This window comes from Ailuropoda melanoleuca, chromosome 11 (genome assembly GCF_002007445.2).
Source record: "Ailuropoda melanoleuca isolate Jingjing chromosome 11, ASM200744v2, whole genome shotgun sequence".
NCBI classification, from domain to species: domain Eukaryota; kingdom Metazoa; phylum Chordata; class Mammalia; order Carnivora; family Ursidae; genus Ailuropoda; species Ailuropoda melanoleuca.
In genome coordinates, this window is record NC_048228.1 from 6,078,798 (window position 1) to 6,098,852 (window position 20,055).

The 20,055-nt window shown below is 38.3% G+C and overlaps 1 protein-coding gene across 4 annotated transcripts in view; it reads right to left on the reverse strand.

Annotated features, from left to right (window-relative positions):
• The window catches only part of RERE (arginine-glutamic acid dipeptide repeats), a 421,678-nt gene that overhangs the window by 226,175 nt on the left and 175,448 nt on the right, over positions 1–20,055 (reverse strand). For all 4 annotated transcript variants that reach the window (XM_034671164.1, XM_034671162.1, XM_034671166.1 and 1 more), the window contains exon 3: positions 3,848–3,918. In XM_034671164.1, coding sequence (XP_034527055.1) covers positions 3,848–3,918 — 71 coding nt within the window. The remainder of the gene's footprint in view (positions 1–3,847; positions 3,919–20,055) is intronic.

Consider the following 20,055-nt stretch of genomic DNA (forward strand, 5'->3'; position numbering starts at 1 on the left):
TACCACCAAAAACATTCCTCACTGCACTCGGGAATATAATGCTCCCCACTGAGACGGACTCACTCAGGAACAGAACTCTGAAAGCAAACTAAGTCACTCACTGACCTAGAAAAGCTAAGGGAGTGCAGCAGAAGAAAGGGTTGAAGATGTTATACCACGCTCTTTCAGTTAATCAATGGAGAGCCACTCAAGTTGGCCCAAGAAAAGAGGCCTTTACTGAGCAGAAACAAGGATAATCCAAGAATCCCGAAGGAAGAAGCATTAGCACAGCCGGCCTCATGACAGCTCAGGGAGAAGGCATGCTCTCGTTCCTGATGGCCATCTACTGCTCTCTGCACAGATGCTCCAATCCTCTGCTCTTCCTGGCTTCCTGCCCTATCACGTCAGCTTGCCTGTGACCCGTTTATGCCTGCCAACCCTCTCTGCATTGAGGCGACTCTTGATTCATCCTTCCAGCTTTGCCCTCTCAGCTAACTGCTTCAGCCTCTCAATTATCTTTTCAAGCGAGGCCACAAAGATCATAGATTGCCATTCCGTATTACTACTCTTTCAAAGAGCTAAAGATTTTTCCAGCTGCCTTATTATTTAGTTCAGAAGCCTAAGGTGCAAAGTTACCTTATTTAATTGATGACCCCTCCCTACTACTACTTCTAAGCATACACTATTCATCATTTCACGTTACCTCTCCCATTTCTTGAGCTCCTGCTTTGACTACTTGTTCCATAGACACTTCTGCCATTGTAGTCAAAAAAATCCAGTTTGGTCTCCTAGTCTGTAAATAAGCCCTATCAAATTAGCACTCCCTAAGAGGATGAAAGCTTCCTAACAGAACACATAATTTGCTTCCCATGAAAATGTTACTTTCAAAAGTAGCCTCAGTTCTGCTAGGAACTCAATTACTTTGCGCCATCACAGCTTCCACTGATCCCTATGAAAAGTGCGGACTCTAAACAGATCTACCAATGTATGGTGGTAGTGGCCTTATGAATTTTGATGGTTAAATGTTAACAAAGCAGAAGCCATGGATCCCATCCCCATAGGCAAGATGACCATATAAACTACCATCCAAAACAAGGATACCTTTGAGAGTGAAAGGGGACACTGTTTAACGGTTTGCCAAGTTTAATATAATCCTGCACACAGAGACAACTATGCTCCTTATCATGGACTCTGACTCTATGAGACGTAGTAGCAGAGCCTAGAAGACAACCCAGGTCCCCATATAAAATCCGAAGACCTTCTCTCTCACAGTACTGGTTCCTGAAATGTTACCAAGGGTCCTCAATTCAACAAATTGGCGTTATGCTAGTTTGGAGCACTGGTCATAGATGTTTGCTTATGCCCGCTTCTCAATTCCTTAACTTCCATTGTGTCTAACACTGCAATCTTACTTAATATGTACCACAAGGGCATTTGCCCAGTTCTTTTTACAGTCCCAAATATACCATGTGTTCAAAAACTCACCATTGTAAGGGGTCATTCTAATTCATGGTGTAAACAAAGGAACACACCTCTCAGTTACAACCCCAAACCAAAAAAGCTTAAAAAGATAAAATAAAAATTAATCAACAATATTTCAAAGCTACTGGGTTTTTGTTTTCACTGCTCCATTTGCCATGAATGGTATTTGCTGTGGGCAAAACCAACTCCAATTTCTTCTTTTTAAAATCTTGCAGAGAAACAAAGCATATTTCCTTCTGTTCATCTTTTCCCCTTATAGCCTGGGTAGGCTGAAGGGAAAAAAAAGCTATGATTATTTTCATCTATTAAATTATCTTTTCATAAGTAGAACTGCAAACCAGGGAAAGAAGAAAGTGGATATCCAGACAATAACTACATTCCTTTTAGGAGTAAATATTTCACCATCTCAGTTATTCTTACACAACACCTACGAGCATGTGCTGAATAAAGAACTCAAACAAAACCATGAGACATAGCAGTGTGCAATGTACATACCGTGCCCACTTCCCACACTGCTTTTGCAGACAGCTTTAATGTGTTGTACCAGACCAATACTGACAACAGAAGCTTCAGCTTTTATTGCTGTTAATACCCTGAGCAATTACTGTAACTCAGCAGGAACCTCTGCCCTAAACAGCAACTATCACATTGTAATCAGCATTTCGTAAAAGATGCTGTTCCAACACGAAGGCACCTGCTAATGTGCTAATAAAATTGTACAAAAAGGGGTCTGAATGTAATAGGTTAAAAAAAAAAAAAAACCTTTGCATTTTATTTCGCAACTATATCTTTTCCATGGTGCACTGGTCTTATGTTTGGTTAAAAAAAAAAAAATCACACACAAAGAGGATGGGCAGGAACACAGCAGTAGCAGCGGCCACAAGCAAAAGAAAATTCATCAGGAAACAAGACCACTGCCCAGATTTTCAGATATCCATGCAGTATCTGCAAAAAAAAAAAATCTTTCGAAGGAAATATATAATAAACAGCAAAGACCTCTAAGAATGGCAAAACTTCATATTGACATATAATCTGAATAGAAAGTGTTTGATTTACAAAATTAAACTACAAGACCTCCTCGCAAAACAAGCAGGGAACTTAAAAGCAGCCTACCAAGAATAAATAAATCTTAGAAGTAAATGGCACATCTGACTTTCTTTTAAAACAGTAACCATAGGTTACTTATGCAACAAAACTTTAACAAGAAAAAACACATGGCATGCAATTTTTTTTAACTAGCTAAGTCAGAATATACTAATTGGGTATTTGGGGTCATTAAAAATGATAAAAAGAAACAAAGGAGACGCAGAGTTAAAGATCTCTCCATACTACATTACCTTTCTTTAGACTGAAGCATCACATACAGAATGTGAGAATACAGATATTGTCAAGTTACAAAGGGTTTTGAAAATAACAGCTTTCACAGACACTGATACATATCTCTACAGAGCTAAAGAATTGGGATTTCTCTATACCGAAGAAGGGAGACAGTGGTTCACAACCTTCAAGTACAAGGATCCCTTTTTAATGTTTCAAAAGATCCCCCAAATGGCAGTACTCTGATAGTATTTCTTTCACATTATCAGTTGTTTGAGGAAAATACTTAATAAACGGATTCTTAACTGTGTATTGTCCTTAAATATTAAGTGAATTTTTTAAATCACACCAGCATATTAACATATTTGAAAAGTAGTTGTACAAACACACATGAGGTATATTTTAGACTGAGAATGTTTATTTGTAGACCTTTGTAAAATCTCTACAGATATCCAGGGACCCAAAGCCCCAAGCGTGGGAACCACCGGTCTAAAACCCAGAGACTGCCTAGTTGGCACTATCGACACCTCTAAACTTGGGGAAGGTTTGTAATGAGAAAGTACTGCAGCCATGCCATCCCCAAGCCAGAGTTCCTTCCCCCAAACTGCATCACAGGGTGACCCCAAGATATGACTCCATACTCACTAAAATCTCTAAGGAAATGACAGTCACCACCAAAAACTAGTCTCTGGCGCATTTATATTCTTTTTTTCCAACTCACCACCGATTCCCAAATTTACTTTACTTCAGGCTCTTCACAATGGCTGAGAAGAAACAAACTACTTCAGAAACTCAAGAAAATCTCTGAAATTATTGTCAAAACAGCTACTAGAGAAATGAAAACTTTGGGAACATTGTTCACAGTACAAGCTTTGCAAGTGTTACAAAACCAAAAGGATAAAACTGGTAACTGTCTTACACACGTGCTACAGCTGCCAGGCAGTGAGCACTCGAGGTGACCTGGTTATCAAGTCCACAACCAGGAAGAAGCAATCGAGAGAGACAGCCAATGGCACTGGGAAAAGAGAAGGCACAGAAGAGAATCAACAGCACATTAAAAAATGCTTACCAGTTTGAAGTCTTGAATGCTACAGATGAAATACGGCGTGTTTGGCCTCCGACTCTCGATATACACACAGTCTTTAAAAGAAAAAGAAATTTTAAAACAATGGTATTTACCCTTAAGGGAACAAAGACAGGGCCCATAAAGCCACTGCATAAATAAACACATGACAAAGCACATATCTTTTATAGAAAAAAATTTTTCAAAGATGAATTGTAAATTACAAATAATTTTTTTTTAAGATTTTATTTATTTATGTGACAGAGAGACAGCCAGCGAGAGAGGGAACACAGCAGGGGAAGTGGGAGAGGAAGAAGCAGGCTCCCAGCGGAAGAGCCCGATGTGGGACTCGATCCCGGAACACCGGGATCACGCCCTGAGCCGAAGGCAGACGCTTAACGACTGTGCTACCCAGGCGCCCCGTGTAAATTACAAATAATTTTAAGCTAGAGGAAAACAGCCCTTGGGGTTCTTATGGACCACTTTTCTGATAATTTAAAGAACCTGATAAAGCCTCAATTATTGTTTCCAGGGTGCCTGAAGAAGGGGGAGAAAGAAATCCCACAGGATTAACAATATTTTGACGAAGAAACTTCAATCAAGGGAATTACTTGATCACAGCTACACAAGACAAAATCTTGAGTGTCTTATTCAGAGAGATGCTACCATGTCTTCACAAAGAGAAATGGCTTTGCCAAGTGCTTCTTTATTTTCAGTAAATAATTTGTGAGGAAATAAATGAAAGCTGTAAAGACGACTGGCTTGAACATACTATTACAATGACCTTTTCACCTAAACCAAGAAACAGAAAGAAATCCAACCAGTTGTGGATAACTCACTATTCGATTTCAACCTAAACACACTTTATTTTCTAATTGTAAAGAAAACCAAGGCACCCAATCAGAGATGGGATGAGGTAAACCAAACCACACTTTCCTCAAGGGAATAAGAGTGCTTTCTTAAATTATATTTGACATGGCAATGGTTGGGTAACTATTTCTGATGCTCTCAACAGCTGGAGTCTAAAGGCCTGCTCTTTAAAATGGCAGGTTAAGATTTTTTTTTTTTTTAAAGAAGCAACAATTTTAAGGGAAGCAGTGGCTATAAAGGGACTTTAACACTCTCCACAGGGCAACCCAAGATCATCATAAAGCTTAAGATAGGATCCTCTATGTATTATTTACTGAGAACTAAAGGCATCTGCAGTCAATCAAATTTTCTAGGGATAATAACCATAATAACCACATTCAGAATGCCATTTCTTTTACCCCTCTTCATGACCCTTCATAATGAGTGTATCTCAGAATAACTCAGATGCTTAAGAATACAAGCAGATTCCTCTACTGCCTTATGTAACACATGCAGAGCCAAGAAAAAGAAAAGAAGCAGAAATTTGGAACTATCTATCCCATGGACAGTGCAGTACCACCACAAGCACTAGCTGACCCACTAAGAGGTAGATCATGAAGAAAGCCCTCACCAAGGACACTTCCTTCCAAGAAACTTTAGGGAAGACATCAGATTTTTGTAGCCCAAAGTCATTCCAGAAAAAGAAGAAATCTGAATGCCAATCATCTAGGCATCCAGAATGTCCCAACTGATTTCTCTACTCAGATGGAGGGAGACTCAACAACAAAGATTCAATCCCTGAACCCATGTACAACAGCAGTTCAGGAATAAACTGTTGACTGAACCTTCTATTTTGTTCCAGGATCCAGGATGCTGAATAACTCTGCTTAACATTCAGGCAACATCCATTTAACATGCCCATCATCTTAAAGAACAAGAGAACTCTTCCTATTTCGGTAGATATTTGTCTTCCTATCCCTAATTTGGTATTCAACTAAAAACATTCCCTAGATAAAAAACTGCAGTTCCAACTTGCACAATTTTTGAACAACCCAAGGTTCTTTATTTCTGTGTCCCAATCCCTGATGTACCGAATATCAACCAGTATTCCAAATCTCTAGATACCAATTATTTACCTGTCTCACTCAACCTGAACACAAATCACAGTCTATAGGCCATCTTCTTCCTATCACCTCCTACAGAGAGCCTTCTCTTCTATCTCCTCACACTGTCATACCAAGCTATATACTCACTGACTTTAACACAAACGGGTCAGGGTCACTTCCCAACTAATGACTTCTACGTCCTTAAAGTTCATGGGGCCAAAATGTGCTGCGTACAATGGTCTGGTCCCGCACCAGTCCCACACCACATCTCAACCTCCACTGGGCTACAGTATCCAAAATTCCACTACCTTGTCCATGCCAAACCCACTTAACGTCTTCATTCCACCAGCACCTACTTTATAATGAGTTAGCTCCACGGCCAGTAAATTCTCATGGCTCTTTCTGTAAAGAAATGGCAACATCTCCTTTCTTTAAAAAGCTTTATGTATACTTTTCATAATCCACAGAATCATTATAACTATAAACCTTCTAACTCTGAGGCTTAAAGTAGCTATTAACTTGTATACAAAAAAAGCTTTCCAGAAAAGGAGAATCTATATTCTTTCATTTCTCGCTGCAAAGCTACATTCAGGAAAATCATTATCTATAAATATACCTGGATGTAACACTCTCAGAGAAGAGAGGAAAGGACTATACTGCATGTGGAGGATGACCCCTGGTATTCTTGTGCCTAAATGTTTCTTGGCAGTCTTGGAGGCAGACTCCCACCTGCTGGCCAGAGGAATGCTGCCGTGAGGAAGAAGGGTGTGAAAAAGAACCTTTAACCTGACAGATGGAATTATTACCACATTTACTTATTAATGCCTTGTTAATAGATTAAAAAGTCACCTCTTTTTGTTTAAAAATTGACCCTAATTCATGTGTGAGATTCCAATGCACATGACTAATAATCTGTAAGACAGACTGCTGTATCAAGTGATCTCTATCAGTATTTGGAAACTTATACATGAAAAAGATAAGCTCACTTCATAATTAAATGACAATTTAAAAGTCTATTTTAGCTAAGTAGTTATTAAACACAGAATCACTAAGATCAGGGGTAATATAAATTAAAATTTTTCACCATGTTTAACTTGCCATAGAAATGGGAAAAAAAACACTGTTTTGATCTGACTCTTTAAATTCATTTTAAAAATAAAAGCATGAAAAATTATTGTAGAGTCAGATTTTTCTTTATTACCCTCCCATAAAAATTAGGATGATCCAACTGTACATCCTAAGAAACAATTTGGAATTCAAGTCTCACAGGAAAAAAAATCTACTTATTGTTGTTACTCTTAATGATTTTCAAAACAAGGTTAAATAAGGCCAAATACTCATAAAAAATATTTCCCTCTTGTCTCATTAATTAAGCAGCTATTTAAGAAAATAACTTTATATAGATGTTTATAGTGAGCGCAAAAATAAAGTGGCTTAATTTGGCAAGGGCAAGATGAGGACATAAGTCAAGAGCAATGTTAAAATCTCAGTTGGAATATATGCCCAGTAATCTTTTAAAGCCAGAATGATTTGCCAAGAATTTTCATGCAATTTACAAGTGCACAGATTGTCTGAAGCTGGTTATAAAATTGGTTTTAGTCAGCTGGATCAATGATCCTCAATCTGAAAATCTCCCATGGCCAACACCAGTACTACAGACATCTTTTTTCTTAGAAAGCAAAGAAAAGCAAGCCAGCCTTTTTTATTATTATTATTATTATTATTATTATTATTATTATTATTATTACAAAGCTAGCAGTTCTGAAAAATCTGAGCAAAGCTGAAGTAATCCATTAAGTGCATAATGCACATTTTCAAAATTACCGATATGAAAATGCATATTTACCAGACTGAGCAAACGGCTGCTGCAGGGCAAATATATATTTTTTTAAATCTTAAAATCAGCAAGCCTGAAATACGCCAGAGAAATGAGTGAGGGTATTATTATTGATATCAATTATTCCAAACAACACATGATAACTCGTTTTTTTCTTTATTAGGAGTGTCTGGAAATAAAACCATGGGTCTAGGTTGAGACCTGCCTCTGCCAGGAATGGATCACATGATTAAGTGACCTCAAATCCTGTATCCATGATCCAAGCAATGATATTGAACAGGGGCGTTTCTGGCTGTTTCTCACAACCTCAACATAGCTTCGTGTCCAAGAATCTACCGTGCCATCTGCAAACAACAGAGCATTTGCTAAGCTGGGGAAGGAAGTCAGCCAAAACATGAAGGCAGATTCTTGAGGCAAAGAAAACCCTCTCTGCTTTTCAATCCTCAGCAAATCAGCAGGTTTATGTAAATAGAGCAAGAGCATGGTCCTCTCAAGGGTAAAAACCACAGCCTGAAGCATCAGGCAGTTTGTCATCCTGAAACACAAAGAACCTGTCAGCATCCTTCCTGACAGCCTCCTCCCAGAGCACAGTGGACACCTACTTCACCCACTAATTGAGCAAGCAGCGCCGTGAGCCTAGCATTAAAGCTGTGGAGGCAATGTGCAGGCAATGCTCAGTCTGTGCTGAGCTCTGTCCTTTAAAGAATTTCCCTCCTGTTAATACGTTTCTGCCCCCTTAATCTTTGAAATACCTTCTCATCCCTTTGCAAGGCATGGCAGTGCCACTGTAATACAATTTTCAATAGAAAACCTTCTACTTGTTAAAAAAAAAAAAAAGAAGAAGAAGAAGCAGAGAGGAAGAGAAAAAGCATGTCCTCAGTGGTGGACAAAGAGGTTGACTCTCAGGACTGCTCCATCCTTCCGTGTTCCATTTCTCTTACACAGGATACCTCCACCATGCACACTCTGAACCATTCAGTGAGGTAACAGCCGATTGGTCTAATGTTACAGAATCAAAAGTCCACAAGTATCTCACTAGTTAATATGGGTGTTTCCAAATGTCCAACATGTAAAAAGGTATGTAGCTATATGCACATGTGAGAAACAACACTGAAATCCCAATCGGCACTGCGTGGCCTACGACAGAAGAGCCTCTCACCTCTCCAGCAGCCTCCCCATGTGTGCAACAGTCAAATCCATCATCATTCCTCACCTCTGTAACAATACACTACATTTCACAGTAAACACTCAAAAACTATACAAGGAGCAATTGACCTGAGCAAAAATTTAAAAGCAGAAAAGCAGTTACATGAGATCCTATTAAGAATGCTATTGTATACTCTCAATGTGAACATAAAGAATGCTGTTTTCTAATAAATACTTCTTTAAGAAATAACTCAATTGCAAGATGGTCTACTTCTAGTTTTCTACTAGATTCTTTTGTGGGGAAGGGATACACACATCATCTAGGAACAATGGAGAACTAAAAAGGGAAAAGGAAACAGAAATTGGAAAACAGCACCTCAGTAAGTGAAATCCTCTCAGCGCTTACCTTTGTCCTGTGTTCTGAGCCTGACAACTGTCACCAAAACTGACTTGCAACATCTTAAAGATTCTAAGGTCAGTGGGAAAAAGATCTCAGGTAACACACCCTTGGTCCCTTCCTTTTTAAACTTCATGAGAATTAAATCCCACATATTCCAAAGTCTACAGATTCCCAACTAGCACTACCAAGCAAGCACAGGCTTTTATCTAAAGACAGAACGCTGTATACTTCCAGCAAACATTCATCTATCTTTATCCTCATTGCTAACAGGAAATTAAATGATCAGGAAAAACAGCTGGGAGGCTAGGAAGAACGGGTCATAACAAACTGAAAGAGACTGTTTCAATTTCCCACCTTTCCCTTTTCTCCTCTAGAAGTCAAAAAATCTTCTAGTACGTCAAAAGTTTAAAGACCGTCCAAAACAGTCATCTTTCTAACATGAAGTGATGCCGGTGTTTTGAATTAAATGCTGTGGCCAGACCTTGCCCACTTCTCAAATCAATCACATGCTATAGACCTGAAAACTCTGTGCTGCCAGCACCAGCAATCTTACCGGTTACACGGATACGCTAAGTATTGGCCTGGGTTGACACTCTTACTCAAGCAAAGAGCATCTGAAGCACTCTCACCACCATTTCCTTCTGCAAATGTTCCTTAAAAAGCCTTCCTTGTGATCCACACTGAATCCCAATTGTGAAAATGACCCAAGCCAGCTTACCATCCAAACTCCAGTTAAGTGATGTGGATCTCTCTTATAGATTCTAACGACTGTTTGTGTGGAGCTTTTGTGCCATAAGAGAACACACAGAATCTAGCTGGCAGGGGAGGATCTATTCTACAAATCAGTGGTGGCCATCTGCCCTATGGAAGCAAAGCATATTAGCTAAGGCATTAGAGACATGGGGGAGGGGAATTTCCAGCCCACTCTCACTCTTGCTGCCCCATTGTACCTACCTTTCTAGTGCTTGAGAAGGTGGGTAACAACCCTACCCCCAAATCAGTGGGTCCTATCTAAAAATGAATTCTGCGATAAAATCCCTATTAAGCAGAGGATCCTGCTTGCTAATGAAAACAACAGGTCCTCACCGCAATGGTTACAACTGGAACATAGCTGAGTATGTGCATTTAGGAAACCAACTCAAATAGTGTTCAAACACTTCTAGGAACATTCTGCCCAGTAATCATAGGAAAAAATAACCAGCGACAGGTTGGAGTGAAGATTCCGCTCTCCCCATATGGCTGACAACAAACAAATCGCTAGTCTGATCTCCTGGTGTTACATCCTGCAGAGCAGATTTCAAGCAACACTGCTTGCTCCTACTTGGAAAACAATGTGCTGGGAGCCTGGGCTTTACAATAAATGGTTCAACCAATTTGCAGTGCTCACTGGAAATACACAGGAGAATTCTCGATGCCTGGGCTATAATTCTTATTTGGCAAATGATTTTATTATAAACTGGTATCATAGTGAATCCATTTTCTTTACGGGTTTTCTGCTAGTGTTTAATGGACTGTCAGGATAATTTAGATTTCACCTATTGAAACTCATTCAAGCCTGGTTCCTGATTGTACAGTAAATGGAACATATTTCTATTCACGGAAATTAATGACAGTTAATTGTAGTCTGCAGTTCTCAATTTTGTAAAAGCAACGGCTCCACAGTTCAAGCACCAAGCTACAGAATTTCCCACACCAATTATTTTTCGTACTTTATAGGCATCCACATCTTGTAAGCCTTTGTTATAAGACTAATGTATATATTCATATAATATTTCTACCCATTCAAATATTTATTACCAACTCTTCAGAAAGAGTTAGGACTTAAATATAACTAAAGGCTGGGAAAATAAAAGTTCAGTTGTTGGTCTAAACAGACAGATGCTCAATTATTATGGGTTTTTTTTTAAGCTGGCAAAATTGAAGATTAAAATTTCCTGCTTTACATATTTTTTTTACTTACTGTTGTACAATTTTCTTATATATTTCAAATAAATCACAATGCCAACATTAATTGAGATTTATTAAAGGTAGGCTAAACTTATTTTAGATATACACACATAGCTAAACTTTAGATATACACACAAGATACATGACACATATTAAAAAATACTGTACTGAATTGCTTCTGAGACTGATATTCTATTTAACAGAAATTTACCTCTGAGTTTTATTTACCAGACAACACAACAATCCCATGAGTGATTTCTCTTCTTGAGTGATTAGTCTTTCACCTAAGCATCCACACAGCTGTGTAGGACATGCTTACGGGAGAAAAAGGCATGCAAAAAAATCACCTTAAAAGAAACTTATCAGATCAAGACCCAAATAATTATAAGGCAAGAATCCAGAATTTGCTGCCCCAAAACTATAACTACCAGAGTCGTAGACTCACAAATTGCAATCCGCACAAAAGAGAAGTAAAGGAAAACCACAAGCTACCCTTTTCATTCCTTTTTTCAGCGTGATATTTACATCTACTCAATTGGGTCCTGAATCTTCTATAGCCACACCATGCCCCGTTCCATGAAATTCCCCATGTGTTGCCCCTAATAGAGATGCTCTGCCTCTACCTGGTCCTACTATAATTCTGTCCCGACTCCAGGACCCCAATCAAGCTCTTCATGGTCCTTCATCTCTTCCCCAGTATCACCAACTTATAGTCTGTCCTATTCAGTTGGTGTCTGCACACCCACTGCCTGATACTAACATATAACATTACTTGAATAAGTGTAATTTCTCCCTATAAAATGAAGGATCAAGGACTAGATTCCTGTCTACTTTTGTATCTTGCCCTACCTCACCTCCACAAAATGCCTTGCACGAAGTTACAGATACAGAAGATTGTATTCTTACATTATCAGCTGATCAATATGCCACTACTACTACTGCTGACACCTAACATACCCCACTAAATCCTACTAGCTTATTTAAAGACTATTCCAGGCCTTAAATTTAATTCTCTGCTTTACAGAACTTCTAAGGGCAAATGAAACCTATTCCCTGACTTTCTTATTCTATCCGTATTTCTTCCCCCTCACCCTTAAATCATTATTGTTTTAATTTGGGTTTTTGTTTGTTGCTGTTACTGTTCTTTGGTCAGGTGCTTATTTTAAAATTAAAGTCAAAAACTAAAGATATTTTAAGAATAATTTAAAACTTAGTCAATTTCACATGACTGAATAAATATTGAGAGCTCAAATTTTCATCACAGATCTTCAGCCCACTGTGAATTATAAGATGTCATTTTATAAGTATTCAACAGGATTTCGGGGAAAAAATTCCACCTATACAATGATTTCCAACGATATATCTCCTTAGGATTCTACATATGGTAATTCTGCTTTAGAACATATACATCATTCTCAGGCTAAAAAAGTATTCTATTGGGAGCAGGAGGGAGTAGCTGAGATCTTGTCTGGTAATCCGCCATCCACCTGTCACTTTTATAATCAAAATTAGCAAAGACCTATGCAAGGTAGCAGTATTGAAAGTATCTAAATACCTCTTGATTCCCAAAATGAAATGAGACATTTAGTTTACTGTTTGGACCATAAGAAGCTCTATATGCTTTCTACCCAACACTGTACTCGACACACTTCAAAAAATGATTGCAGCTGCTCTGGGCCAATATAACACTTAATGAGACTTTCACTTTTTGTAATTTGTACCTTGTAAAAATCATGTTTCGAACATCTGCTGAGATGAAACGAACCAGAACTTTGGGGGAAAAAATTAGACTTCTCCATTTTAACTGAAGTAGTAACAGACAAATCCTGTCGAGATTACATTAAAGTTAAAAAATGAAGATAAATATATTCTACAAGAAATAGAATCATAAACTTGTAAAACATTCACACACAGGCTTACTGGGCACCAGCTACATACCAGCTAGTGTCAGAGATACTGAGAAGAATAAAAAATATTGTCCTTCCCTTGACAAGTTCACCATTCTAATATCGGAGCCAGGCATGAAAACACATAAGTAACTATACATCTGCAATAATTTAATTGCACTTATGTTTCAGTCTCTGTGCAGAGACTGCTGGCTGGGCGTAACATTCATTCTCTCCTTCTTCCTTAATAACAGAATATCTGATGTCTACCAGGGACTAAGGCCCCTTAGAATAAAGACCACACTTCTCAGCTTCCCTTATAGCTGATTTTATAATACGACTAAACTCTGGTCAGAGATATAAACAGAACTATAGCATTTCAACTTCTGGAAACTAATTACTGAAAAGAGGAGACCCTGCTCTCCCTGTCCTTCCAGTTAGCCTAAAGGCAAATGCATTGGCTGGAGGTGGAGCATGAAATCGATCAAAAATGACAATGGAAATGGAGGCCACAAGTGATAAAATTAACAAAAAAACCTTTAACTGTAGCTAAAGAACCAGACCAAGAATTTTCTAGTCACAATTCAGCATTTCGGGCCATTATATACAAATATCTTTAAATTATTTTAAAATGGGGCAAAATATTTATATTACATTCATGAACACAGTGACATCCAGAACAATGATTTGGGGAAAACATTCTAATTTTTTTTAAATAGGAAAAGCTAGGAAGGAACAGATAACCCTAGCAAGTGTGTAAAACCATACAACACAGTGCTCTTGATTCAGAATGACTAAAACAGTTTGAATAGATAGCATACTATTCCAGTAAGATTAAGAATCAATCCCTAGAGGCAGAAAAAATAAGGCAAAACAAAGTCCACAACTGCCTTCCTGAAGAGACCTCACAGCTAAGCCAAGCTTCTCGCGCTGACTCTACCCTGAATGTAGGAATAAGGGATGGTAACTTCTCCTGCAAACTGACTGGCACGTTGTGCAGAGGGCAGTTTGATGGTGTCTGCTGGCCCCACTGAGAGGCTCTCCCTTTCTTCTCCACTTCCACGTGTGTTTGATTTTAGGACTTGAGAGAGAATATGTTGGCTGCTACTTCAACAAAAATACAGGGACCACTGACAACCAAATCTTCTGGAATGTTCTATCATTCATAAAAGGTAAAGCTGACCAGAATTCATACTACACTAAATTCTTGGAATGGAATTCATATTTTACTTCATACTAGAAAGAATGCATTCCCTCTGATGTCACAGCTTTATCTTCTTTCTACGTCATTAACTGTGGATAAGAAACAGAGCACACAAATGTGTCTGATCCATTCTTCCAAGTGACGATTTACTACTACCCAAAGGTGACATAGAGTCTCTCCTGCTCTACCTAGAGAACACTTCTCCAGTTTCAAAACCACAAATTCAGTCACTTGCAAAGGCCAAAATCCCATGGTACATCAGGGGTAACTGGAAAGAATTACAATGGGAGTACATTAAAAACCTTTGGACGTCCAGACACACCCTTTAACTCAGAGATTCTAGTCCTAAGGAGAGTGAGCAGAAATGAATAAATGCTTGCCACTGCTGTTTATAAAGGAAAATATTTGGAAAGAACTTAAAATCCAACAGTGTACAACTAGTCACATGATGGTATCTATCCATTAATGCGGGTGCACCTAAAGATTTTCCGGCAGCAAGTGCCTTTAGCAACCTAGACACAACTCTTCAAAAACACTTTTGTTTTAAATTCACAAAAAAGGGGGCGCCTGGGTGGCTCAGTTGTTAAGCATCTGCCTCCGGCTCAGGGCACGATCCTGGTGTTCTGGGATCGAGCCCCGCATCAGGCTCCTCCACTGGGAGCCTGCTTCTTCCTCTCCCACTCCCCCTGCTTGTGTTCCCTCTCTCGCTGGCTGTCTCTCTCTCTGTCAAATAAATAAATAAAATCTTTTTTAAAAAAAGATAAATAAATTCACAAAAAAATGTATTAAAATACTTATCACAATATGAGAAGAAATATTTGTAATATATGTACTTCTTTAGTGACTCCTTAAATAAAATTTACTAAAGGTTATTCCCTTAATAACCTCCATAATTTCAAAGTCCTGATGAACATAAACATTAGTTTCAGATGTTTTTCTCTGTGTTATGTGATATGGGAATATCTGTGGCTCATACTGGTACTGCCAATGTCACTATGGTTTATTGCCTATCTTCATAACTGAAGCATAACTGAATGCTAAATGTCATTTGAAATGTAATGAATTAGTGAAAATAAAGATACAATTTTTTCCCGCCCAAGTTCACAGTCTCCTGAATTATATTCACAGTCCCCTGGGTTGACTGTGGACCCTTCCAGGTTGAGAATGCCAGTATTACTGGTACAGAAAACAGTAATAATGATTCAGATTTATAATTACTGTCATGGCAATAAATTCAGGCCATGTCAATTTTAAAAGCATTATTACAAAACAGTGAATAGCATAACCCCACACCTGTTCACTAAGGAAAGTGATAATACAACAAAATATTAACAGCAGACTCATGGTTTTGAGATTTTTAACTTTTGCTTTTCTTTTTTTTTTTTTTTTTAAAGATTTTATTTATTTATTTGACAGAGATAGACAGCTAGCGAGAGAGGGAACACAAGCAGGGGGAGTGGGAGAGGAAGAAGCAGGCTCATAGTAGAGGAGCCTGATGTGGGGGCTCGATCCCGTAACGTCGGGATCACGCCCTGAGCCGAAGGCAGACGCTTAACCGCTGTGCCACCCAGGCGCCCCTAACTTTTGCTTTTCTGAACATGTTAATTTCCTTCCCTGAAAATGTATTATTTGCTCATCAAAAAGAAAAACGACAAATGCAGGAGGGGAAATATGGGGGAAAGATAAAAAGAAAGGCCTAGAGCCAAATTTTATAAATACATTCACAGGGCAAAGTCAAAAGGCAGCAGGTGAATTCAGAGGTGAGAACATTAAAATGGGACCACCTCTCATCAGTACAGAAACAACACTGAAAAGGGAGTTGGAGAGCCAAGTGTGGCTGTACCAGAGGCCACAGCACTGAGTATCCTAGCAGCCTGGGGGGGTGGCGCTGGGGGATGGGGTAGGAAGGAGGAGGACGTAAGAGAAGTAAAACATGACAAAACTGCTGCTTTCTACAAACAAGTAGCCTCCACCAATCAGGACAGGAATGCCAAAAGCACAGCAACTCCATGATGCCAAATACCTACTTTCTGGATAGTTGCAAACTTCAAAAGCATTGTAGTTTATGAGCCTGAAAGACAGCCCAGGGTTTTTCTCCCTCAAAATATCTTCTAGCCAATACAGAGAGCAAATTGGGAATTAGGTGTCCATTGTCTAGCCTGAAATGTGACATGTAAAATCCCCTGTAAGGAAGAAGCCTAACCTCCCCCTGAGTACTGAGTGCTGCTAGAGTTAATTCTCAAACACAAACCTCAAAACTTCAGTGTATTTTTGCACCATGGAATCATGGTAATTAAAACACTACTTTTTAGCTTTTTATTGTTCCCAACAATATAAAACAATATAAAATACAGCATAACAGGTGAGGCATTTTTTTGACATTTCCCTTCCCTTTACTAAAGAGAAAAAAAGTATAATTATTACAAAGTATTATTAACATTCCCTCAATTTGGTAATTGTACATATGGTACTTATGTTTCACAATACCAGCACAAGAGGATGACAGGACAAGCATGAAAACTACCACCTAATAATAACAGCCTGCCTTAGAGCCTACATCACACACAGCTTTACTAATGAAGCACAAATTAAATGTAAAAGCTAGAATAATGAAAAGTAACATACTGAAATGATATTAAAAATCTATACTATAAAATCACGCCATTTCCTCTTTTTAAAAGGAACTTAAAGCCATAATGAACCCCCCCAACATTTTTACTATATCTCTATCGATCAGTTTAAAGTGAGCCACTAACACACCATCTGTCAAGCATCAAATTCTGCCCAGCACACAAAGAAAGCCAGAACAATGCCTACAGCCTTCAGAGGGAATATAAAACAACCCTGTCTTTGCCTTTTACAGTTCAGTTTACCCATTTTACTAATTATCACACTGGACATCACTAAAGAGGTGTTCCTTGTAAAGGCAACTGAATAAGGAAATTTAGAAATATAAGTGAGAAAATAAATTTAGGGGTCGAATGAGTGAACAATAGTAGAATTTCATGTGTAACATATAGTATGCTGCCTAATTAGTTTGAACACATATTTAATGGTGAAATAATGAAAAAGATTTAAAGGTACTGGATATTTAATGCATACATAATGATAAAGGGTCATTATATATGAATGTAACAGACTTGGTAAAGTGACTTTAGAAACCTATCCATTTCCAGGCATTTTAACCATTAACTTAAAAGAACCAGGTAACTTACTTAACTGCTCCCATCTATTTCATGGTACTTAAAAATCTATTACAAAATTTATACTAACACAAACATATGAAGGAACAGAAAAGCATATTTTTACTTTTGGTAGTGTTTGAAGCGTTCAGATATCTTCAAAGCAAAATTCATGTACACAAGTATCTATTCTATAGTATTTAAATGTTTTACAAAAGGAAATCATTCTTATATACATTTTAAAGTAATTCAACAAACATAAAACCCTGTTCCATCTTTAAATTCACAGACAATGTTTTTAATCTTGGAAAGTCTGGTTTTCTCAGCTGGTGAAGCTGTCAGAATAAATAGAAGGCAGCATCTGGAAAGATGACAAACACATGGGTCAACGTCAACTACAAGCCAATCCCTGTCAAGAACGGAGCCAAATTCCTGCATTTCAATTTCAATGGTGCTCTCCAACTCAAATACTACCATGCCACTTCAAATCAAAATTGTTTCCTTTTAAAAAGAGCTTTTTACAAAACTGATAGAGTATAACAGATTAAACAACTCTTTCAGCAATTTCCTCAGCTACTACAAAGCAAGGCATCAATGTATAATTATAATAAAGGGAACATTTAACAATTAATTGAGCCAGCAAAAGCTAAACCTCTAGAGCTTAGGAGTTCAAACGCTTGCTCACCAAGCATAAGGGCCGCGGATTTTAACATAACTGCAGGAAATCTCAGTCCAATTAGACTCTAGGTAAATATAAATCTTGTTCCACTGTGATCGGGACCCTATTCGTCACAGTCCATCAGGCTGATTTTAGCATCCAGCTTGGAGATTCAAACAAAAGAACCCCCACCCCCTCTGTTGCCTCTCCCCCAGGCTGTAGTGTTAATCTAGTTCCTCCAGTTTCCTTGCTAGACAGAGAAGATCTCTGGAAGGCTGCTGGCTTGCTTTTATAACCAGCCAACAAGTAAGACTCCCAAAACATATAACACAACTGTGAGGGGATAACATCTCTGAAAATATTAATGATTTGAGCCAGTTTATAATGGTGACATATTAATTAATTTACTTTCTTTCCTCATTCAGTTTCTATGGAGAGGAGATGTACATACACTCGAAAAGAAAACAGATACAAACACACAGTGCTTCAAAGTGACATCATTTGGGATGGCAACTGCTTCACAGGGATATCTTCTGCACTGGCAAACTTTTCTTTTTTTTGTAAGATTTTTTTTTTTTTAAAGTAATCTTCTATACCCAATGTGGGGCTCTATCTTTTGACCTTAAGATCAAGAGCTGCATGCTCTATCAACTGAGCCAGTCAGGCGTCCCAACCACTAGCAAACTTCTTGAAGAATTTATACTGAATTAATGAGGGAGGGTGGGATGGAGATCCCCACGACTTTACTCATAAGGTATCTATCTTTCTATGCCTCATAGAGTTTGATGGGAAGCAGGAAAAATTACAACTTAATGACAATTTTCAACAATACAAACAAGTAAAAATTATTTTTAATTTAACTGGATAAATAAAGCAAATTACATTTTTAAAGGTAGCACAAAATAGTAGTGAAAGAATTTTTAAAAATTTTTTTTTGTTTTATTTGACACACACAGAGAGAACACAAGCAAGGAGAGCAGCAGGCAGAGGGAGCTAGCTAAATAATTAAAACAATACACAATGATGTTCCTGAATGATACTTTTTTTTTTAGGAATTTATTTATTTATTTGCAAGAGAGAGAGAGTGAGAGAGCAGGAGCAGGGAGGAGAGGGAGAAGCAAGCTTCCTGCTGAGCAGCGAGCCCAATATAGGGCTCAATCCCAGGACCCCGGGATCATGACCTGAGCTAAAGGTAGCCGCTTAACCAGCTTAAAGGACTGAGCCACCACGCGCCCCAGTAGTGAAAGAATTTTAACGATTATTAGAACAGACAGAATTGGAGGCTGAGGCAGGCAACTCACAGAGCACAGACTGGCACCACGGCCTACAGGTCAAATCTGACCCACTGCCTGTTTTTGTAAGATCCATAAGCAAGGAATGGTTTTTACATATTTTAATGGCGGGGGGGGGGGAGATATTTCTTGACATGTGAAAATAATATGAAATTCAAACTTCAGTGCCCAAAGATAAAGTTTTATTGGAACACAAGCCATGCCCTTCATTTATATCTTGTCTATTGCTGCTCTCATGACACAGGGGCAAAGCTGAATTGCTACAACAGAGACTCACTAGCCTATAGCAAAGCTGAAAATATTTAGTATCTGGCCCTTTACAGAAAAAGTTTACTGTACACTGGTCTAGAAATGCTCACTAAATAAGTAAAGCAGCTCAAAGGATAATATAAATTTTATGCCATAGAAGACTACAATGTAAGGCTTTCATCTGAAAATGTCACATTTGCTCAGGAATATTATGTTTATAAAATGCTCAGGAATTTTTCTAGAGGTTAGTATCAAGTACACTAGCCTGAAACATACAAAACCTTTTAGCCAACATCTTTACAAGGACAGTAGAGTGCCTCTAATATCATGACTCCAAGTTCCTTGCCATGTACTTCATCTGGGCTAAAAATTCAGATCATCTGTGAATCTAGAGATGGCAAATGTTCCCTCCCGTAACTGTACCCAAGAGAAACACTGTCAGCTGATCAGAGCACTCC